The following is an 18,501-nucleotide window of genomic DNA, read 5'->3' on the forward strand; positions in this document are numbered from 1 at the left end:
GTACTACTTGTCTATTTCGTACACTTTTAATTTAGAACGTTTTAAATAAGCTTTATCATAACAGTACATTGACAATTAACTACTCCTCTTCCTTCCAATTTATGTGTACCTATTTGACTGGGCACGGAGTTTAAGAAAAAATGAAGACTTTTCGAATTTGTGGTCCTAAACAATTCAAAAAGGGCCCAGAGTATTTGTGTGGTTATAAAAATTTCTCATTAAGGATAGAATTGTAAGTTTAAGCAAAATTATTTCCAAATAAACGGAGATAGTAACATTTATTACGTACGTATTAATTTTTAATATGGTCAAAGTCTATCTTCAATAAAAGCTTCCACATGCATATGCACGATGCACCTACCATAATCACTTGCTCCTATTACTTAAAGCTCATATCATTGAAATACTACAGCTGGTTCAAATAAAATGTTCAAAATTCAACATGGACCACCAGTCACTCTCAGCACACACATTCAAAGTGTCTCCATCGTCCGGCGACTCGAGGACATTGCCAGCACTGGGAGTAGTCGACGAACCACATCATCGGTAGCCCGGTTTTCAAGTGATCAGTACTGGAATATGGCCATCGGTAACTGGGTAAGGATACGTGCAGCGAATAATAGTACAAGAAATGTTATCGAGAGTACTGTTGATGATGAGGTGGTTTCAACTGTAGAAAGTGAAGGAGAATCAATAGATGTGAAGGCAGTGGTTATGTTAAGGAAAAAGATGAAAGGGAAGATCTCAGATAAGATTGGAGAATGGATGGAATCAATTACAAAAGGAATAATTGGTGGTGCAATGTTGATTCAGCTCGTTAGCGAAGATATTGACCCTGGTTAGCTTTTTCCATCCTAATCAACTTGTTATATATATATATATATACGTATTTTTAATTTCAATTTTATACAATTTCAGGAAAAGTTCTTCCTTCAAATTTATAAGAATTTACCTCTCAATAATATTTTTCATAATGGAAGATGAGAAGATTAGACTTTAGACACATGCTATATACAAGTGAAACTTATTTGACAAGATATATAAGAAAAATAAATAGAACCTAAGACAATTAAATTTGATGGTTGTCAAACTAAAGCATTTTCCATCTTGTTTCGACCATTAGGTTGGTTGAAGGTTTTAGAGAATATGAACTAGTTTTGTACAACAACCAAAAAATAAAAAAACCAGTTTTGTCCTTCCAGATTGTCAAACGCCAACTTGAGTTAACATGGTACTCGTACAAATAATTTATTGTCTTATTTTTAATATTTGTTTATTATACATTTGTCCCAATTGAAATGTCATATCTCGCTTTTATATGCATTATTGATCTAGAGTAACACTAGACATTGTTTAGTTGGGAAACAAATTATAGAAAGATTAATTATATAGGGATTAGTTATGCAAAAATTAGTTATATATAGATTAATAATGCAAGAATTAGTTATGCAGAGATTAATACAAGAATTACAATATAGGGATTATTTCTCATTGAAATGTTGTATTAAAGAAACTAATTTTGAAGATCATGAGGTCGATCGAGACATCTTTGATATCATAAGAATTTAATAATTAGTCCTTTCCATTCTGAAATATGCTTCTTTTACTAGTATACTCTTTATGATAAATCTTAAAAATTATCTTTTTCTTTGTGCCTTTTGATTTGGTTTTGTGTTAAATAGGAATTAGGATCCTGTGGTAGGTGTATGAAAAAGGAATGGTTCTGGAGTTTGGCTCTTTGGCAACTGAAATTGTCATGCCTTAGGGTTAGGGATGAAAACGTAAAAGAACCAGAAAGGTAAAGAATTGAATTAAAAAGGGTTAATCATTGTAAAACAACAGTATTCAGAAAACAGGGAGGATGTTTTTATCATTTTAGCTGGTTTATTTCATGTATGATTAATGCTAGCATTCTTACTCCTATCCTGCATAACATAATAGATTCATGCATAACATATGTAGGTATTATTTTTTGAGGAAAATCAAATTATTAACAGAACAATTTATAAAACAATGCTGAATTTTAAACAATGATTAATTTTTTCTACAAGCCAACCAAACAATGTATAAAATTGTGCAGAATTTATGTCATAACTAAACCTTCTTACAAGCTAACCAAACGGCCCCTATCAAAAAACTACGGAATTAAAGACCTTCTGGTTTCAAAGTAGAAAAATAAAGACAAAATTTAATGAGCTTGATGAGACTGATCATTCGTTATTGGCGATAGAATAGTAGGTTAATGGTAAAGCACTTATCTTGCCTTCTTGGAAAATGTAATGGAAAATATTTCGACCAAAATCTTATAAAACAAGTTCTTTTGAGAAGTTGTTCGTATTTTTTCTAAGAAGTTTTTCACTTTTCCATTTCCCTTTCTTTCCTGTTTAATGCAGAGAGATGTTTGGCCAAACTTTTGAAAAGTCAAAAATATTTTTTCTTCAAAAAAAGAATTTTTTGAAAAATTTGAAATGTTTGGTCAAAACAAAAAAGTGTTTTTGAGAAATAGCAGAATCAATTTTTCTCCTTTTAGAGAAAAATTACAAATTCTACCTTCTTTAAAAAAGCAAAAACAGAAGTAAAAAATTAATTTATTTAGGAGAAAAATATCCTTATAATAAATTTATATTTTTAAATTATTCCTCTTTTATTTAACTTTTTCCTTTTCCTTTTTCTTTTTCCTTCCACCATACCTTTCATCTCTTTTTTTATTTTCTTTCTCCTATCCCTCTTTGGAATATTCACTCTACTATAAATAGATTTCTTCCTTTATATAGTGATTTATAAGAGTAGATTTTTAAATTATATTGAATGATGCATTTTAATATATTTAAATTATCACGTACATAATAAGTAATACCAAAACCCCCCAATATTATTACTTTGAAATAACTATATTTTATATTGATTAAGATTTTTAATTTTAATTTTTATTTTATGTTTTATGTTTTATGTTTTATGTTTTATGTTTTATGTTTTATGTTTTATATTTGGATGGAATTCCTTTATAATAAATATTTAAATTTATTTTTCTCTTTTTTTTTGGTAAATAGTAATTTCTATTCATTTCAAAAAAGTATCTTTACAAAGCTAGTAGATGCTGACCATCCACAATCCTAATTACACCAAACCTGAAGTCTAAGTACTCTGTCTAAATTCTAATATGAACAAGAAACAGTTACATTTGCGTAGAGCCTAAGGAAAAAAGTTGAAGGGCTCCTTGCCAAATGCCAATGCTGTAATGTTCTGCCTCTAGCATGTATATGTAATGCAATTTCTCTACGGATGCTATCTGTTTTGACCATACCTCCTTGAAATATGAGCATATTCCTTTCCCTCCGTACTGCGTATACCAACATGCCAAATAATGTCCAGATTTTCTTTTAGCACCTTTATTGATCCGTTGTACTTCTTCTTGCAATCTCGAACAGGTCTAGGGTGGCCTAACCAGACTTGCCAAATTTATTTTTCTCTTTTAAATAATACTAATTGCAAAGTGAATTTAAATGGTCCTTTTTCATAATTTGATACTTAAAATTATTTTTTGAAAAGATTAGCCAAATATAATTTTGGTGCAAAAAACACTACTTGAATGAATTGGCCAAACACAAATTGTTACTTTACAAAAGTACTTTTTTAAAAATGACTTTTAAATAAAATCACTTTTAAAAATAAGCAATTTTTGACAGCTTGGCCAAACGGAATATCTATCTTCATGCAAGTATTTCAAGATTTATTCTAATTAGTGATCAATGAAATCACAAGTTTTAAACACAAATTATATGGTACCGTTTATGATTGGGATTTTTTCGTATATATACGAAAATTTAATTTTTTTTACCCGATTTATTTAAGTTTTTCTATTTACAGAAAGTAACTAAATTTTTTTTTACAAAATATATATAAATTCGGTCAAAAACTACAATTTATATACAATTTATCTACAGTTTTGTATGTCGTTTCTACACCCGACATACATAGTATATACAATTTGTTTAGTTCTTCTTCTTGTAGTTTTAAACTTATATTCTAACCAAAACCACATCGAATCTTCATCAAATTCTCTCATATTCTCTATCATTTGCAACAATACCCAATCCAAATAAATAACAAATTCGCAAAATTCAATTTTCGTATTCAAAATTTCGAACCTTTTTAATGACTGTCAATAGAGTATAAACTCTTAACTAATCACGTGAATTTATTTATCAATGTCCTATTCTAAACAATTTACTTTTAATCATGGTTCTGTTTTTCCCTTTTTATCAATTTTTCTAATTCTGTTTGTAGTAATATCGCTCTCCCTCAATAGTGTTGCAAGAGCCCATTTATGGACTCCAGCTTCCTCTTAATTTCCATCACCAAATTTGTCATTTTCCATGGTGTTTGATGTTTGCTTCTGTATCATGTCTACAATTATCAGTGGATGTTTTTCTAATAGAAGTCTAAAGATGCATTGTCAATGCAAATACATTATTTTGTATATAATTGGTAAATTATATATCAACTTGTAATTAAATTAAAACTTCAATATTGAGGGTAAATAAATTTCAAAAATTATATAGATAAATAAAAATCTCTTTTTTTACAATTGTATTTGAGATACAAAGAAGAAAATTGCTACGACGAATAATATGGTGCTGGCATTTCTCATCAACTTTCTACAAAAATTCTTCACAAAGAAAAGAAAGTTTTTTTGTTCGGTTCTCTAATTAGGAAAAAGAATTTCCACTGCTTTCTTGCAACAGAAATATGTTTATAACTTAGAAGAGATAAAACTTTGGAGGAAGAATCTTAGTAACTATATCTCTTACCTTATATATATATACTAGTTTTTGGACACGTGCGTTCATGTGTGTCCTTACAAGTGGTACTCGACTTTTAATGCTTAGAAAATTTGATGGAAAATGAAGAAAGAAGGAGGTGTATTAGGAATCTTTTAGAAGAGGTGCATCAGGACTCTCTTAAAATAGACGTATTACCAAGCAAAATTATAACACACTATAGAAAGATGTATTGTATAGTTTAGACTACGCGAGAATTAATATTGGTAATAAAATCAAGGAATACTGTATACATCTTTGATAATGTGTACGTCTGAGCTGCCATCTCCCTTGGACTCTTGGCTTTAAAATTTTAACAGGGACTTTACTATTAATTCCATTACTGGAATGCCCTAAAAAGTGAGAGATGCTTGGCTCTACTCTTTATTTAATGTATTGCAAAACACAACTTTAGTTGATTTTCTCAGGCTAAATTTGAAAATAAAAAATCCTTTATTTTCATACAAGGAAAGTTGAATTTGGGAAAGAAAGAAAAAGCTGGACAATTTTGCTATGTCAGCAGAAGTTGTACCTTTTTTTTTATAAATGTCGACAATTGTATTTAGATAATACTTTATTTTGTACACAGAACATGTGAAAGACTGATGATAACATTTCGACTTAACCATAATACAAATTATCAAAATATTCAAAGTTAAAGACGTATTTATAAGCTTATATGAGTTTTGAAGAAATTGAGGGAACAAATTTGAACCCAGACACATGAAAGTTCGCAGAATATTAAAAAACATGACTAAGTCGAACCATACCAAAACAAAGTGATATCACGACACAATATTTTAGCCAAAAAAAAAAAAATGGCAGTGACCAAAATTAAAGTCTAGGCGGCAAACCTAAGAAAACTTTTATGTAGAGGTTATTCAAGCTCCCTTAAGCTGGAATTGACACCATTTAACCAACCATATTTGATGACATGTAATTGATATATATATATATATATATATATATATATATATAGTCTTGATATATATATATATATATATATATATATATATATATATATATAAGACTATATATATATATATATATATATATATATATATCATTGTATCACTTGATATATAGTCTTGATCGTTGATACATGTGCCGATTGTTTTAAAGGCCCACAGTGACTAAAACAATAAAATACCACTTTCACAACTAAGATGTTCTGTATCTATCTTTATTTTTTTTTTAAGTATTATTTATCGACTGGAGATAGTGTGAAGTTAAAATGGATAAAATCAGTTCTAAAACAAATCTACCAGCTTTGTTGTTATTAAACTTAGCATCATCGTCAAGAGACGACTCTCCCCTATGGTGTATTCTAGCTGAGCTTATTTTACTACTCGTTCTTCCTTTGCTTTTTCTTTTGTAGCTACGGACATTTTTTTATTGTCCCCTCTTTTGCATATAGCGCTATTGTCCAAATAATTTTCGGACATTGAATCAATTTCAAAAACAAAATTAGTTACTTGTCCTAATCTACGATCAATAACATACTGGAAGTAATACATTAGAGCCATATAATATAAATCGATATTGAAATGGAGCCATTCCATAGATTGTTAATGAAACATGTGAAATCTAATATTCCTTTCGCTATATTTTATTTTAGAAACAGTCATACTTAAAACTTTTAAAAACTAAAAGGCACCCTAGTGTAATTTTGTTTCTTTTTTCAATACTCACAATATTTAAAAAAAAATTTAAACTAAAATAAATGGAATAAAAACTAATGATGACATTGCAGGAAATTTGCCAATCACCTTTTATCAACAATTAGGAGGACGGACGACCTCTACAACTTCACTGCTAGCCATGATTCGAACCTGTAGAGTTAAGTTATTAAAGTGAATCCATGATTAAGTGGGAGGGATGATTACTTACTCATTCTCGTTTATTAACATACATCATTTCCACTAAAAAAAAAATGATAGAAGGCAATTGAATAATAAATTATGGGTCTGGGAGAGAGATGATAACTTACTTTCCAAACAAAGAGCCTGGAAACAAAGTAGGTGGAATTAACACAACTTTCTTCCATGTAAAATGATGAAAAATAAGTTTAACATGATCCACATACTTTGATATAAAAATAAAAAATTGTATAAGTATAATGAAATACAAGAAGAACAATACCGCGTGTTTAACATTTTTGAACTTCCTCAAAGAGTTTAGAGCATATCTACATACAAAGTAGCAGGAAAAAATGACTATTCATATACAAATCTAAATTGTGGCATCCTTGCTTGAAAAAAGGTACTTGACCGATTTCCACTGAATTGGCAATATTATGTTCTTAAATAGTAGCAGTAGAAAGTGACTATTTAGTTACAATTTTTAATTATGCATATGAATCTGGTCAATTTATTGTAACTTCTCAAATTCTTCATGTATAGAGATTAATGAAGAGAAACTTAATTACGGGTTTAATGATCCATAACACTAAATGGAAGGTAATTCTACCCGTATTGTAGTTTGCCCTTTCAAGAAATTGGAATTTCAAGATTTCATTTACATAAGAATCCTCTTTTAAAAGAAATTGGTACTTAGGGATATCATCATTTTGTTTTTGATTAAGAGCATAGCAAAAGTTATCAACATTTGTAATTAACTCAGTACTCTCCTGAAATTTATATGAAGGGTTAAACCAAGTTGGAATTTTGTTAATATTAAGACTAGTCCAGAATTTGAAACCATAAATGTGCAGTATATATATACTACATATACGTATCTCTCAATATTGTGATAAACCATAATGTGTATCTGTGTGTGTATTTGAATTCGAAATTGTTTAATTTGCATTTAGTAGCTAGTTGATTAGTGGGCCATTGCAGTAAATACTTGCTGTTCTTTTCTTAGAGTTGTGCAATTCCTAATATAAGAAAGATGTTGGTGCTGTATATAAGTTTCAGTAACTGCAAGCATAACATTTGAGTCTTTATTGTTTACAGATACCAAATCAGGGAAAATTTTAGAATGTTATGCTGGGAGCTGGTTGCCCAAGGCATCAGATAACCCGTCTATAGTTGAATACACTGCTAACTTCATAGTGCCAAGTGATTTTCGTCGTCCTGGAGCTATCATCCTCACCAATTTCCATGACAAAGAGGTGCACTTAGTGCAAATTGTAATTCATGGTTTTGGTGAAGGTCCAATAACCTTTCCTGCGAATACATGGATTCATTCTTGGAAGGACGATCCGGATAGTAGAATTATCTTCAGAAATCAGGTTTATGACGAGGTTTTCTTACTATATTCTTGTTAGCTTAATGTATGATGCTTCATCAGAAATGCTTCCATTTTATGACAGGCATATCTACCGCACCAAACGGCCCCTGGCATAAGGGTTCTTCGTCGTGAAGACTTGCTGAAGATTCGTGGTAATGGAAATGGTGAAAGGAAAAGACATGAACGCGTCTATGACTATGCACTTTATAATGATTTGGGCAATCCTGACAAAAGCAATGATCTGTCTCGGCCTGTATTTGGTGGTGAGGAGAGACCTTATCCTAGGCGTTGCCGAACTGGAAGATCTCCAACTAAAACAGGTAGCTTTTAGCTTTTCTTTCATAATTCTACAGTGTTGTTTAGGCCTTACGGCTTAGTTGAGTCAAATTGAACAGGATTTTCTTTGGGTAGACCAAGTTTACTAGTTCTGCTTATAACTACCTAAGCATTTTTGAGACTAACACACTTGCTAATGTAATTGGATGAGCATAGCTGCCTAAGCATTTTTGAGACTAATACACTCGCTAACGTTTCTAGTCTGTGAATGTGAGCAGATCCATGTGCAGAGAGTATAGCAGAATCACCTCATCCAGTTTATGTTCCTAGAGATGAAGCCTTTGAGGAAATTAAGGAGGATACACTTTCTGCCAAAAGGTGGAACGGTCTCATGCACAACCTGATACCAGCTATTGTTGCTAAATTCTTGAGTCCAAATATTCCCTTCAACAGCTTTACAGACATAGACAAGCTATATATTGATGGTCTTTCCTCAAAAGATGAAAATCAAAAGGAGAGTTTGATCAACCAAATACTTTTTGCTGGTGAAAGATTGCTCAAGTTCGAGATTCCTGTCATCAGGCGTAAGGCATTTCTTACTTTCTTTTTCTCTAATCCAAAGACTGAATATATTGATAGTTTTGTTGCATTATCTCTTGTCCTAAATCCGAGTCAACTATTAATGTTCCAAAATCGATTTTGGTTTGCTTTTTGGAAATATGCTGTCAAGTTTCACTAGTTAACTTTTGTATCTGTCTGCAGGAGATAGATTTGCTTGGCTACGAGACCATGAATTTGCACGCCAGACTTTGGCAGGGGTTAACCCTGTTAACATCGAACTACTTAAGGTAACAATAAATTTAAAAGAAGAATTGTGGGAGTCTGCTACTGCACTGTGACATGCCTCACTTTTCCTCACAGGAACTTCCAATTCTCAGTAAACTGGATCCACAAATTTATGGTCCTCCTGAGTCAGCAATTACAAAGGCCCTAATAGAACCAGAGCTAAATGGAATGAAAATTGAGGAGGTAATCATTTCTTTTGAAGTTTACACTACCATCTTTTTCAGCCTGCAAACTGAAGTTAACGTAGAGATCATGTACTTAAAGAACTACTCCTACCATGTATTGCATACAAGGAATTTCAATCTTCTTTCATCGATCTTTCTTGTTATGCTCTTCAGAATTTGAAAGCCTTTTGCTTTTCCCAAACTAGATTATCTTACACAATAATTTGCAGACTAACGTTCTTTCATAAGTAACTCCCAAACTAACACTCCTACTGCCATGTTGTATGAACTTCCACGCTGAATTTCTTGTTGCAAAAGTAAGCTTCACTTTGTTCATCATTACCAACTCGCATTCCTTCTCCTTAGTTTATTACACTCCGACCTCTGAACCAAATGTAGCCAACCTGGCCCTTGATTCTGGTTCTCTTTCCACTTTTTCAAGCAATTCATTTTAGCCCACCCCTAAAACACCTCATCTTCCCACTTTCTACAAGCTTTGGCTAAACTATTTTTTAGAATATAGTGGTAGGAATTCAGTGGACCTTTTGTTGGTTAAAATGAAGGAAGACAAAGGGAGGGTAAACAATCCATTACATGAGTAACTTGGAAAGAAAAGGAGGGGGGTGGGGGATGAGCTCATTTTCTAGCACTTGACATACTACCTACGCTTCTGCTAGAAGCTTCAGTATTATTATGTTATCGCAGTTGGCAGAATTCACAGGTTGATCTAACTGGTCTCTGCTGCAGGGCAAGAAGGGATTGAATATCCCATCCAAAATAAATCAAGTTGGTCCTATGACAAATCTCTTGGTCTGATATACAATTTCTTCTGATAATGTTTCTGGCTTGTTAGGTTTGTAATCCTATTTTGACGCCAGGATAACTGTTATGATTAGGAGTTGAGACAAAAATTTCCTTCCCCTAATATTTGAGACACTTACTTTTTTCTTTTCGTCTCTCTCTCTCTCACTAGCTCTCTCTGTTTCTTGTTTCGTTGTCGTGAATTGTTTGTTAATGCATATGGAAATCGTTTTCTTCCTTAATGAGAGGGGACATATCTTTTTCTGGAGTTTCATTTCATGGTAGTTTTAGTCGTAATATTGATATCACTATATGTAATTCCAGTCATAAGCATCTTATGGAAGTATGGTCATACAAAAACGTGCTTTCGTGTGCCTTTCTTGTTATATGCCTGGAGACTGCAAAATGGTCCGAGAGCTTCCATAATAATGCCAATTCTTGAAGACAGTGTCCCTTTGTACAAATAATGTTGAAAGTTAAAGTTTTGAGGATTGATTATTTATATGAATCCTGCATCAAATTTTTTGTGCAGGCTATTGAGAACAAGAGACTGTTCATACTAGATCACCATGACATGTTTCTTCCATTTATTGAGAATATAAACTCCTTGTCCGGGATCAAAGCTTATGCTTCCAGAGCAGTTCTTTTCTACACACCAACAGGTATTTTAAGACCAGTTATTATTGAACTCTCACTTCCTCCAACTCCTGCTTCACCAAGGACCAATCGCATATTCACTCCTGGCCATGATGCTACAACTAGTTGGCTTTGGAAGCTAGCTAAAGCGCATGTTTGCTCCAATGACGCAACCATTTTTCAAATGGTTAATCATTGGTAAGAGTTAAGTCCTATTCACAAATTAATAGTTTCTTTTCTTATTTCAGTCTAAGTTTGCTAGTTTTTCTTATAAAACTGACTACAATTGATAACACCATATTACGTATCTAATAATGTAAGAGTATTTTCACACAAGCACACCCAACCTTGCACCAGGGGTGGTTCTAAGGCTTTTGGCAGTGAGGCCATTGCCTTAGGCCCCCAAATTTATTTTAAATTTTTATTATTATTGTTACTATTATATATTATATTATTTATATAAATAATTAGAATAAAAAAAGTGTTACAATATACTTTTTGTTACTTGATTGAGGTTATTTTATACAATAAATTTATAAATTATGATAATTTTCTTCCCTCATTAATTAGTATATTTGACAAGAGTAAGTTGTTCTATTGGTGAGCATCCTCCACTTGCAACTAAGAGGTTGTGAGTTCGAGTCACCCTAAGAGCAAGTTGGGGAGTTTTTGGAGGGGGGAGTCGAGGGCTAACGGAAACAACCTCTCTACTCCAGGGTAGGGGTAAGGTCTGCGTGCAAACTACCCTCCCAAGACTCCACTAGTGAGATTATACTGGGATTAAGGGCCTCCCAATATGGTTTCGCCTTAGGCCCCGAAATCTGTTGAGCCGCCCCTGCCCTGCACCTTTTGTCACGATTAACTGCGCTATACTCTTCTGGACTAGTGAGTTTTGCTGTTGAGGGGCATCGCGGAAATTGCATTTATTGATAAATAGGCTTGTGTTCAAACTAGAGTGCTTAGAGAATATACATTTTGATGTCAAATCAAGTGAAGTTCGATATGCATAACCAGATGTGTACCAAATGTTGCAGGATGAGAATCCATGCATGTGCAGAACCATACATTATTGCCACCCATAGGCAATTAAGTTCTATGCACCCAATTTACAAGCTGCTGCATCCTCATATGCGCTACACATTGCAAGTCAATGCTTTTTCTAGGAAAACCTTTATAAGTGCAAATGGAATTGTTGAGGCTCTCGACTGCGCAGGGAAGTATGGGGTGGAGCTAAGCTCTGCTGCCTACCAGAACCTATGGCGATTCGATATGGAAGCATTGCCTGCTGATTTGGTTAAAAGGTAAACTGCTCATATATTTTCATGTCCTGCAAGTTGATTCTTGAAATTACTGGGTTTTCTCTGCATTCTAGACCTGAAATCTGATATGAAAAATGAACCTGAGGTAGGAATACCGCCAGAGCACTTCTCATTTTGCAGTAGAAATATGCTCTTATATTTGTAATTACTCTAGCTAATGCATTGTGAAATCCCATAAATCACTGCCGTCTGTACGTTTTTTTACTTTCTTCTGATAATTAAGCAACATAATGACCAGGGGCATGGCTGTGGAAGATCCAGCAGCACCATGTGGAGTGAAACTTGTAATTGAAGACTACCCTTATGCAGCAGATGGCCTTCTCTTATATTCTGCAATAAAAGAACTTGTGGAGTCGTATGTGGAGCACTATTATTCTGAGCCTGATTCTGTCACTTCCGATGTTGAGCTCCAAGGGTGGTGGAATGAGATCAAGAACAAGGGACACCCTGATAAGAAAGATGAGCCTTGGTGGCCAAACCTTATTACTAAAGAAGACTTATCTGGCATACTTACCACAATGATTTGGGTTGTTTCTGGTAACCATGCAGCTATAAACTTCGGACAGTATCCGTTGGGGGGCTACGTGCTGCATCGTCCCACCTTAATGCGGAAACTCATTCCTCAAGAAGAAGAGCCTGACTACAAGCAATTTCTTCTTGACCCCGAACAAATGTTTCTGTCATCTTTGCCTACTCAATTTCAGGCAACCAAGTTGTTAGCCGTTCAAGATGCTGTGTCGACACATTCTCCAGACGAGGAATACTTGCCTCAGCTGCAACAGCTTCACAGCTTCTTAAACAATGATCAACAAGTAATAGAAATGTATGAACGATTCTCTGCAAGATTGGTGGAGATTGAGCAGACTATAAAAGAGAGAAATGAGGATGCAACTCTTATAAACCGGTGTGGTGCTGGTACTGCTCCCTATGAGCTGCTTATACCCTCATCATTAGGTCCTGGTGTAACTGGTAGGGGTGTTCCTAACAGCATCACTAACTGACCAAGTTCGTTTGCTTCTTTTTGCTCTACTTTTGCTTAACTAGTAATTTTTCTTTTGCAAATTTTGTGTTATTGGTTGGAATCTGCTATATGAATCTTTCTGTATCCGTTCTGTTTCTTTTGGGCAACAGTCTGCAGATAGGAAATGTTTTAAACAACTAGAGCATAATTTTTTGAAAAGAAAAAAACCAAAAAAAAAGTTTAAAAGAAAATGATGCACAAGAATGTTTTTATAGCAACTCATGCGCATTTTGTTGGCCGCGTCAATGAAAGTAATTCTAGCATAAAGTTTCCTATGAGTAATTAGAGGCGTATCTAGAATTTTAATAAGATGTGTTTATCATTATAAACTTTTGGTTTGGTTATATAATTTTTACGGTGATAACAAGTTGACGAGTTAACTATAGTTAATATTATTATAACAAAAGAGCATCATTTACTTTATAATTGTCCTCGACGAGTTTTTATACTTTGATAATAATAAATAATAGCATCATTGAATACCTTATGCTTTATATAGCAAAATAAACAACCAGTCAGAAATTCTTGTCCATTCTATTACGTAAATTATTATTTTTTATGTGCTTCATTAGTGAGAATACTCTTTCCATGCATGCGATAGCAAGGTAAAATCAAAGCAGCTATACTAGTAAATAAACAAGTGATCAGGTCTGATCTAGTTCTGTCTCTACCATTACTCTAATAAGATACTTTATTCCCTAATTCAAGTTTAATTAGAACCTCGTTATCACACTTTTGAGTATAGACAATGAAATATCTTGGAAGCTGAGTTCGTTAAGCTTGTTTTCACCTAACGTACTAGGATAAAACTCAGCCAACTTTATCTATTTGTTCTTGTAAAAATTAGAAAAATAAATCAATCGAACTTAATAGTCGGAACAAGAAGTAAATCTATAGTCACTACATCAAAATAATTATTAGGATCTTAAAGTTGCAAATCAATAACTGCATAAAATATTTTCACAATGCTATGTGAATATGAAACATTAAACCTCTTAGCTTAGACTTTCTAAATAAAAGAATAATTTAGGAAATAATAACAAGGAGAGAGATTGATAAAAAAAATTGGGAAGAGGTGCAACCTTTGATCTTAAAGCCTTCGACCATTTGCTAATTTGTTGAAGAACAATGTCAAGATTCGAGGGAGGGCTCTTGAAGATTCCAATAGAAAGAGGGTGTTTGAAAATTAGTATTTTATTTTTTGGTATTTTGAAATTCAAATAATAACCAAAAAAGCAAATATAAAAAGAGGTAAAACAAAATGGTAGCCAAGAAAAAATAAAAGAAAATAAAATAAACAAAGAAGTATAATTAAGCAAGAACCCCTAACTTGGAAAAAATGATTCACTCAGTTACCGCTGCATCAAAGTGTTGTTTGAGCTTAGGTTCACACATACAAATAAAAGTAAATAATTAAAACAAAAAATAGTAGTGCTATACATAATTAGGAAGAAGAGCATGAGCTCAGATGAACCCACCCCTTCCATATACAGCTGCCATTGTAAGTAATACTCTAGAATTTTTGGTTGGCCACGTACGTGAACTTTCAATCTTATTCTCAAATTCTGAATCCTGCTTTCAGCTTCATCGATCTTGTAATCGCGCCAAGCAAAATATGGATTCCAATGCTTCGAAGATGGTCTTGTATCTACATAATTTATGCAGAGTTTGGTTAATAGTTCCACATGCGCATTGTTAATACTCACATAAGTTTGACTGAATTTAAATATTAGTTTATGTTGGATTGAAAGTGAACAACAATACGTGTAACATGAATAAGAGTAATTAAAGATCAAGAAGCTTTTAAACAAAGCAATCTGCCTAGCTGTAACGATCGGGCCGGTCGTTCTATACATTTGAGCTACGTTTTCCTTATTTGATGCTTCCCATATGTGTGTTTGTTATTTTGTGACTTGTGAAATTAGTTAGTTGGGCTTTGTGAAGGTTTGAGAATGATTTGAACACTTAGTTTTATTTTTGGAAGCTTAAGTTGTATGAGTTGACCAAGCTTTGACTTTTGAGTAAAAGACCTCGGATTAGTAATTTCATGGTCCCAATATGTTCGTATAGTAATCAGGAGACTTTGGCTCAGATTTTGAGCGTGTATACGATTTTGGCTCAAGCGGGTATGATCCCTGTTGCTCCAGTTACCTCACAGGCCGGGGGAGGAGCCTAGACTCCCCTTGCACATACACCAGAACAACTTGGAATATGTTTGGAGAGTTCATAAGTTTGACCGTGTCACGGTCCAATTCCCACCAAAGGCCGTGATGTCGCCCAACACTACCGTTAGGCAAGCCAACAATTAAATCAACGCGCCGATAGATAACTAAAAATGCATCTCGAAGCAAATAATGAAATAAATAACCGTATCGTTCATTTTGATAGTAAATACTGATATTATATTAAATGTTCGAACGTGCTAAAAATATAAATCCAGAGATCATAATAGAATACAACCAAGAACAAGAATCTGAATCCCAAAACCCGGTCTTACAAGTGCATGAGCATCTATTAGAATACACAATACTACTACAATAACTGTCTGGAATAGAAAATGAACTGAACACAGTAAATGAATAGGACGAGACTCCATGTCCTGTCGATCGTAACATAGAGAGCAGCTCACCACAAAGTCTCCTTAGCAGCTATGCCGACGCGCCGGTACGACCACCAAATGACCTGTCTCAATACCTATACAATTAGTACAGAAGTATAATATGAGTACGTAAATCAACACGTACCTAGTAAGTATCTAGCCTAACCTCAAAAAAGTAGTGACGAGGGATCGATATCGACACTTATCAGTGGCCGAATAATTAAAGAACAATAAAATAGACAGGTATGAATCATAGCAAGTAAAAATAACAAAACAGATACATGCATATAACACAATCCTCAGTATAAGAGTAAATACGAAGTCCTCAAATACTGGATACTACCCCAAATGGAATACATAATGATCAGTAACAAATAAAATGTCAAATCTCAAGTCAGGAAGACTCATAGGTACACTAACTCTCTATCGAATCTGCCGAGGAAAACAACCTGATCCCATAAGAGTGATGGTACAATATCACGCCATGATCATACGACCCGATCCCATAATACTGGTGTACACTATCGAGAGCGTACAACCCGATCCATAGATACATCTCATAATACTGCGAGGTGAACGACTCGATCCCATAATGAAACTGCTGAGGTGTTAAGCCCGATCCCATAAGAATAGTGAAACTTTTGACGGGTTACTAGCCTTATTCACGAATATATGTGCGAGTTATGAAATTCAAGAAACTTTCAGACAAATACGTACAACGCAGGAGAACCTGTAAAAGGAAGTATAATTTCCGCAACTAATCAAGTAACGCGCCAAGTTCTAGAATAGCAAAGTTCGATACTCTATGCAAGTCTAGTCTTAGGCAAAACATAAATTAAAGCATTTAAACATGCTAGAATAACTCAAGTAGTACTATTAAAGCATGATGTCAGTCTATGTATACCCGAATATAATCAAGAATCTAGCATACTCACCGATACTCGTCACATCATACGTGTGTAGCTCCGATAATATGTACCATATAAAAAATATAGCACATATATGGGTAAATTTTCTCTTACAAGGTTAGACAAGAGACTTACCTCGTTCTGAAATCTGATAACCGGCTCCAACGCCTCTCTAACACCTCAAACCAATGCTAAACGATCCAAAAAACTAGTCAAAGAACGTGCAAGCTAGTCAAAATATACTCAAAGACTCGTAATTTAATAAATTACAAAATAATTTCCAACTGTACATGAAAAATTAACAAAGTCAATCCCCAGGCCCACGAGCTTCGATACCAAAAATTATCGAAGATAAATATTATCCATAGCATCACAGACTCAAATATATAATTTATTCTCAACTTTATGTCCAATTTCGTGGTCAAAACTCAAAAATACCATTTCTAGGTTTTCTTTCAAAATCCTACAATTTCTACCGATTTTTATGTTTAAATTCATATATTTAGCTCACAATGAATAGGAATCATTTACCTTGTGATAGATAAAGAAAATGCCTCTCCAAAATTGCCCTAAAATCGGTTCTAATGAGAGAAATGAGATAAAATGAGCTAAGTCCTGATTTGCAATCTTATACACTGCCCAGACGTCTCTCTTCGCAATCGCGGAAGCACCCTCGCGATCACGAAGGCCAAATTAGCCTTGCCCATAAATCCTTCTCCGCGAATGCGAGGCCCCACTTGCGATCGCGACACCCAGCCTGCCACGCCCAAGCGATCGCGAGCCCGGCTCCACCCAAACGCGAAGGACAAATCTTCCAGCCTCAGATGTTCTTCTTCCGCGATCGTGACTGTCCATACGCGATTGTGTTAAGAAACTTTCACTCCAGGCCAGCCCAGCTAACACATCACATTCGCGACCCCTACCATGCAAATGCGAAGAACAACCAGACCACTATAACACGATCCACGATCGCGAAGAACAAAGTCTTCTCCAGCTCCACACAACCCTTCGCGATCATAATACCCCTTACGCGATCACGATGCATACTCATGACACCATATACCAGCAGTTGTAAATCAAAGGGGATTGGTTCGAAACCATCCCAAAACACATCTGAGACCCTCGGGACCCCGTCCAATCATACTAACAAGTCCCCATACCTTATATAAAGGCTCGAAAAGCCACAAATAACATCAAAACTAAGAATCGACGACCAAAATCCCTCTCTTAAGTTTCAAACCTTCAAACTTCGCCGAACGCGTCCGCATCACACTTAGACATTTTGTATCATGACCAAACTTCACACATAAGTTCCAATCAATTAAATGAACCTATACAAGGTCTCGGAACACCACCGGGAGTCCAATAATACCAAAATACACTATAAGTCAAACTTAGCAAATTCAAACCCTTCAAAAATACAAACTTCCGTCAATAAGCGTTGAATCTCTCCCGGACCAACTGATACTCAATTCGAATATACGCCAAGTCCTAAATCACCTTACTAACCTATAAAAACCTTCAAATCTCAATTCTAAGGCCATTTAATCAAAAATCAAACCTTGGTAAACTCTTCCAACTTAAGGCTCCAGAATTGAGAATTATTCTTCCAAATTAATTTCTAACTTCTTACAAATCAAAACCGATTGTATGTGCAAGTCGTAATACATAAGGTGAAGCTACTCGAGGTCTCAAACTGCTGAACAACATGCTAGAGCTCAAAATAATCGATCGGTTCGTTACAAACCGGGAGGTGACTTTGATGATATCAGATTTGGATTGTTATTCCGAAACTTGGAATAGGTACATTTAGTGGTTTGAAACTTGTTTGTAAATTTGATTGAGAACCAAAATGTTTAGGCATGATTTGGACATAT

General features: G+C 34.2%; 1 protein-coding gene across 1 annotated transcript; it reads left to right on the forward strand.

Annotated features, from left to right (window-relative positions):
- Positions 1-357: 357 nt before the first annotated feature.
- LOC104110911 (lipoxygenase 6, chloroplastic-like) lies at positions 358-13,203 on the forward strand. The gene is made up of 9 exons (XM_033659895.2): positions 358-838; positions 7,778-8,055; positions 8,137-8,374; positions 8,609-8,914; positions 9,093-9,178; positions 9,252-9,359; positions 10,674-10,975; positions 11,812-12,078; positions 12,335-13,203. The coding sequence occupies exons 1-9, from the start codon at positions 427-429 to the stop codon at positions 13,095-13,097; spliced, it is 2,760 nt and encodes a 919-aa protein (XP_033515786.1). The 5' UTR covers positions 358-426; the 3' UTR covers positions 13,098-13,203.
- Positions 13,204-18,501: the final 5,298 nt, after the last annotated feature.

This window comes from Nicotiana tomentosiformis, chromosome 12 (assembly GCF_000390325.3).
Source record: "Nicotiana tomentosiformis chromosome 12, ASM39032v3, whole genome shotgun sequence".
Lineage (NCBI taxonomy): Eukaryota > Viridiplantae > Streptophyta > Magnoliopsida > Solanales > Solanaceae > Nicotiana > Nicotiana tomentosiformis.

Excerpts from the sequence above, each read along its gene's own strand:
- LOC104110911 (XM_033659895.2), top strand. The coding sequence starts at position 427 with ATGTTCAAAATTCAACATGGACCACCAGTCACTCTCAGCACACACATT. Across the intron at positions 839-7,777 it reads TAGCGAAGATATTGACCCTG|ATACCAAATCAGGGAAAATT; the intron begins GTTAGCTTTTTC and ends TATTGTTTACAG. Across the intron at positions 10,976-11,811 it reads TTTCAAATGGTTAATCATTG|GATGAGAATCCATGCATGTG; the intron begins GTAAGAGTTAAG and ends CAAATGTTGCAG.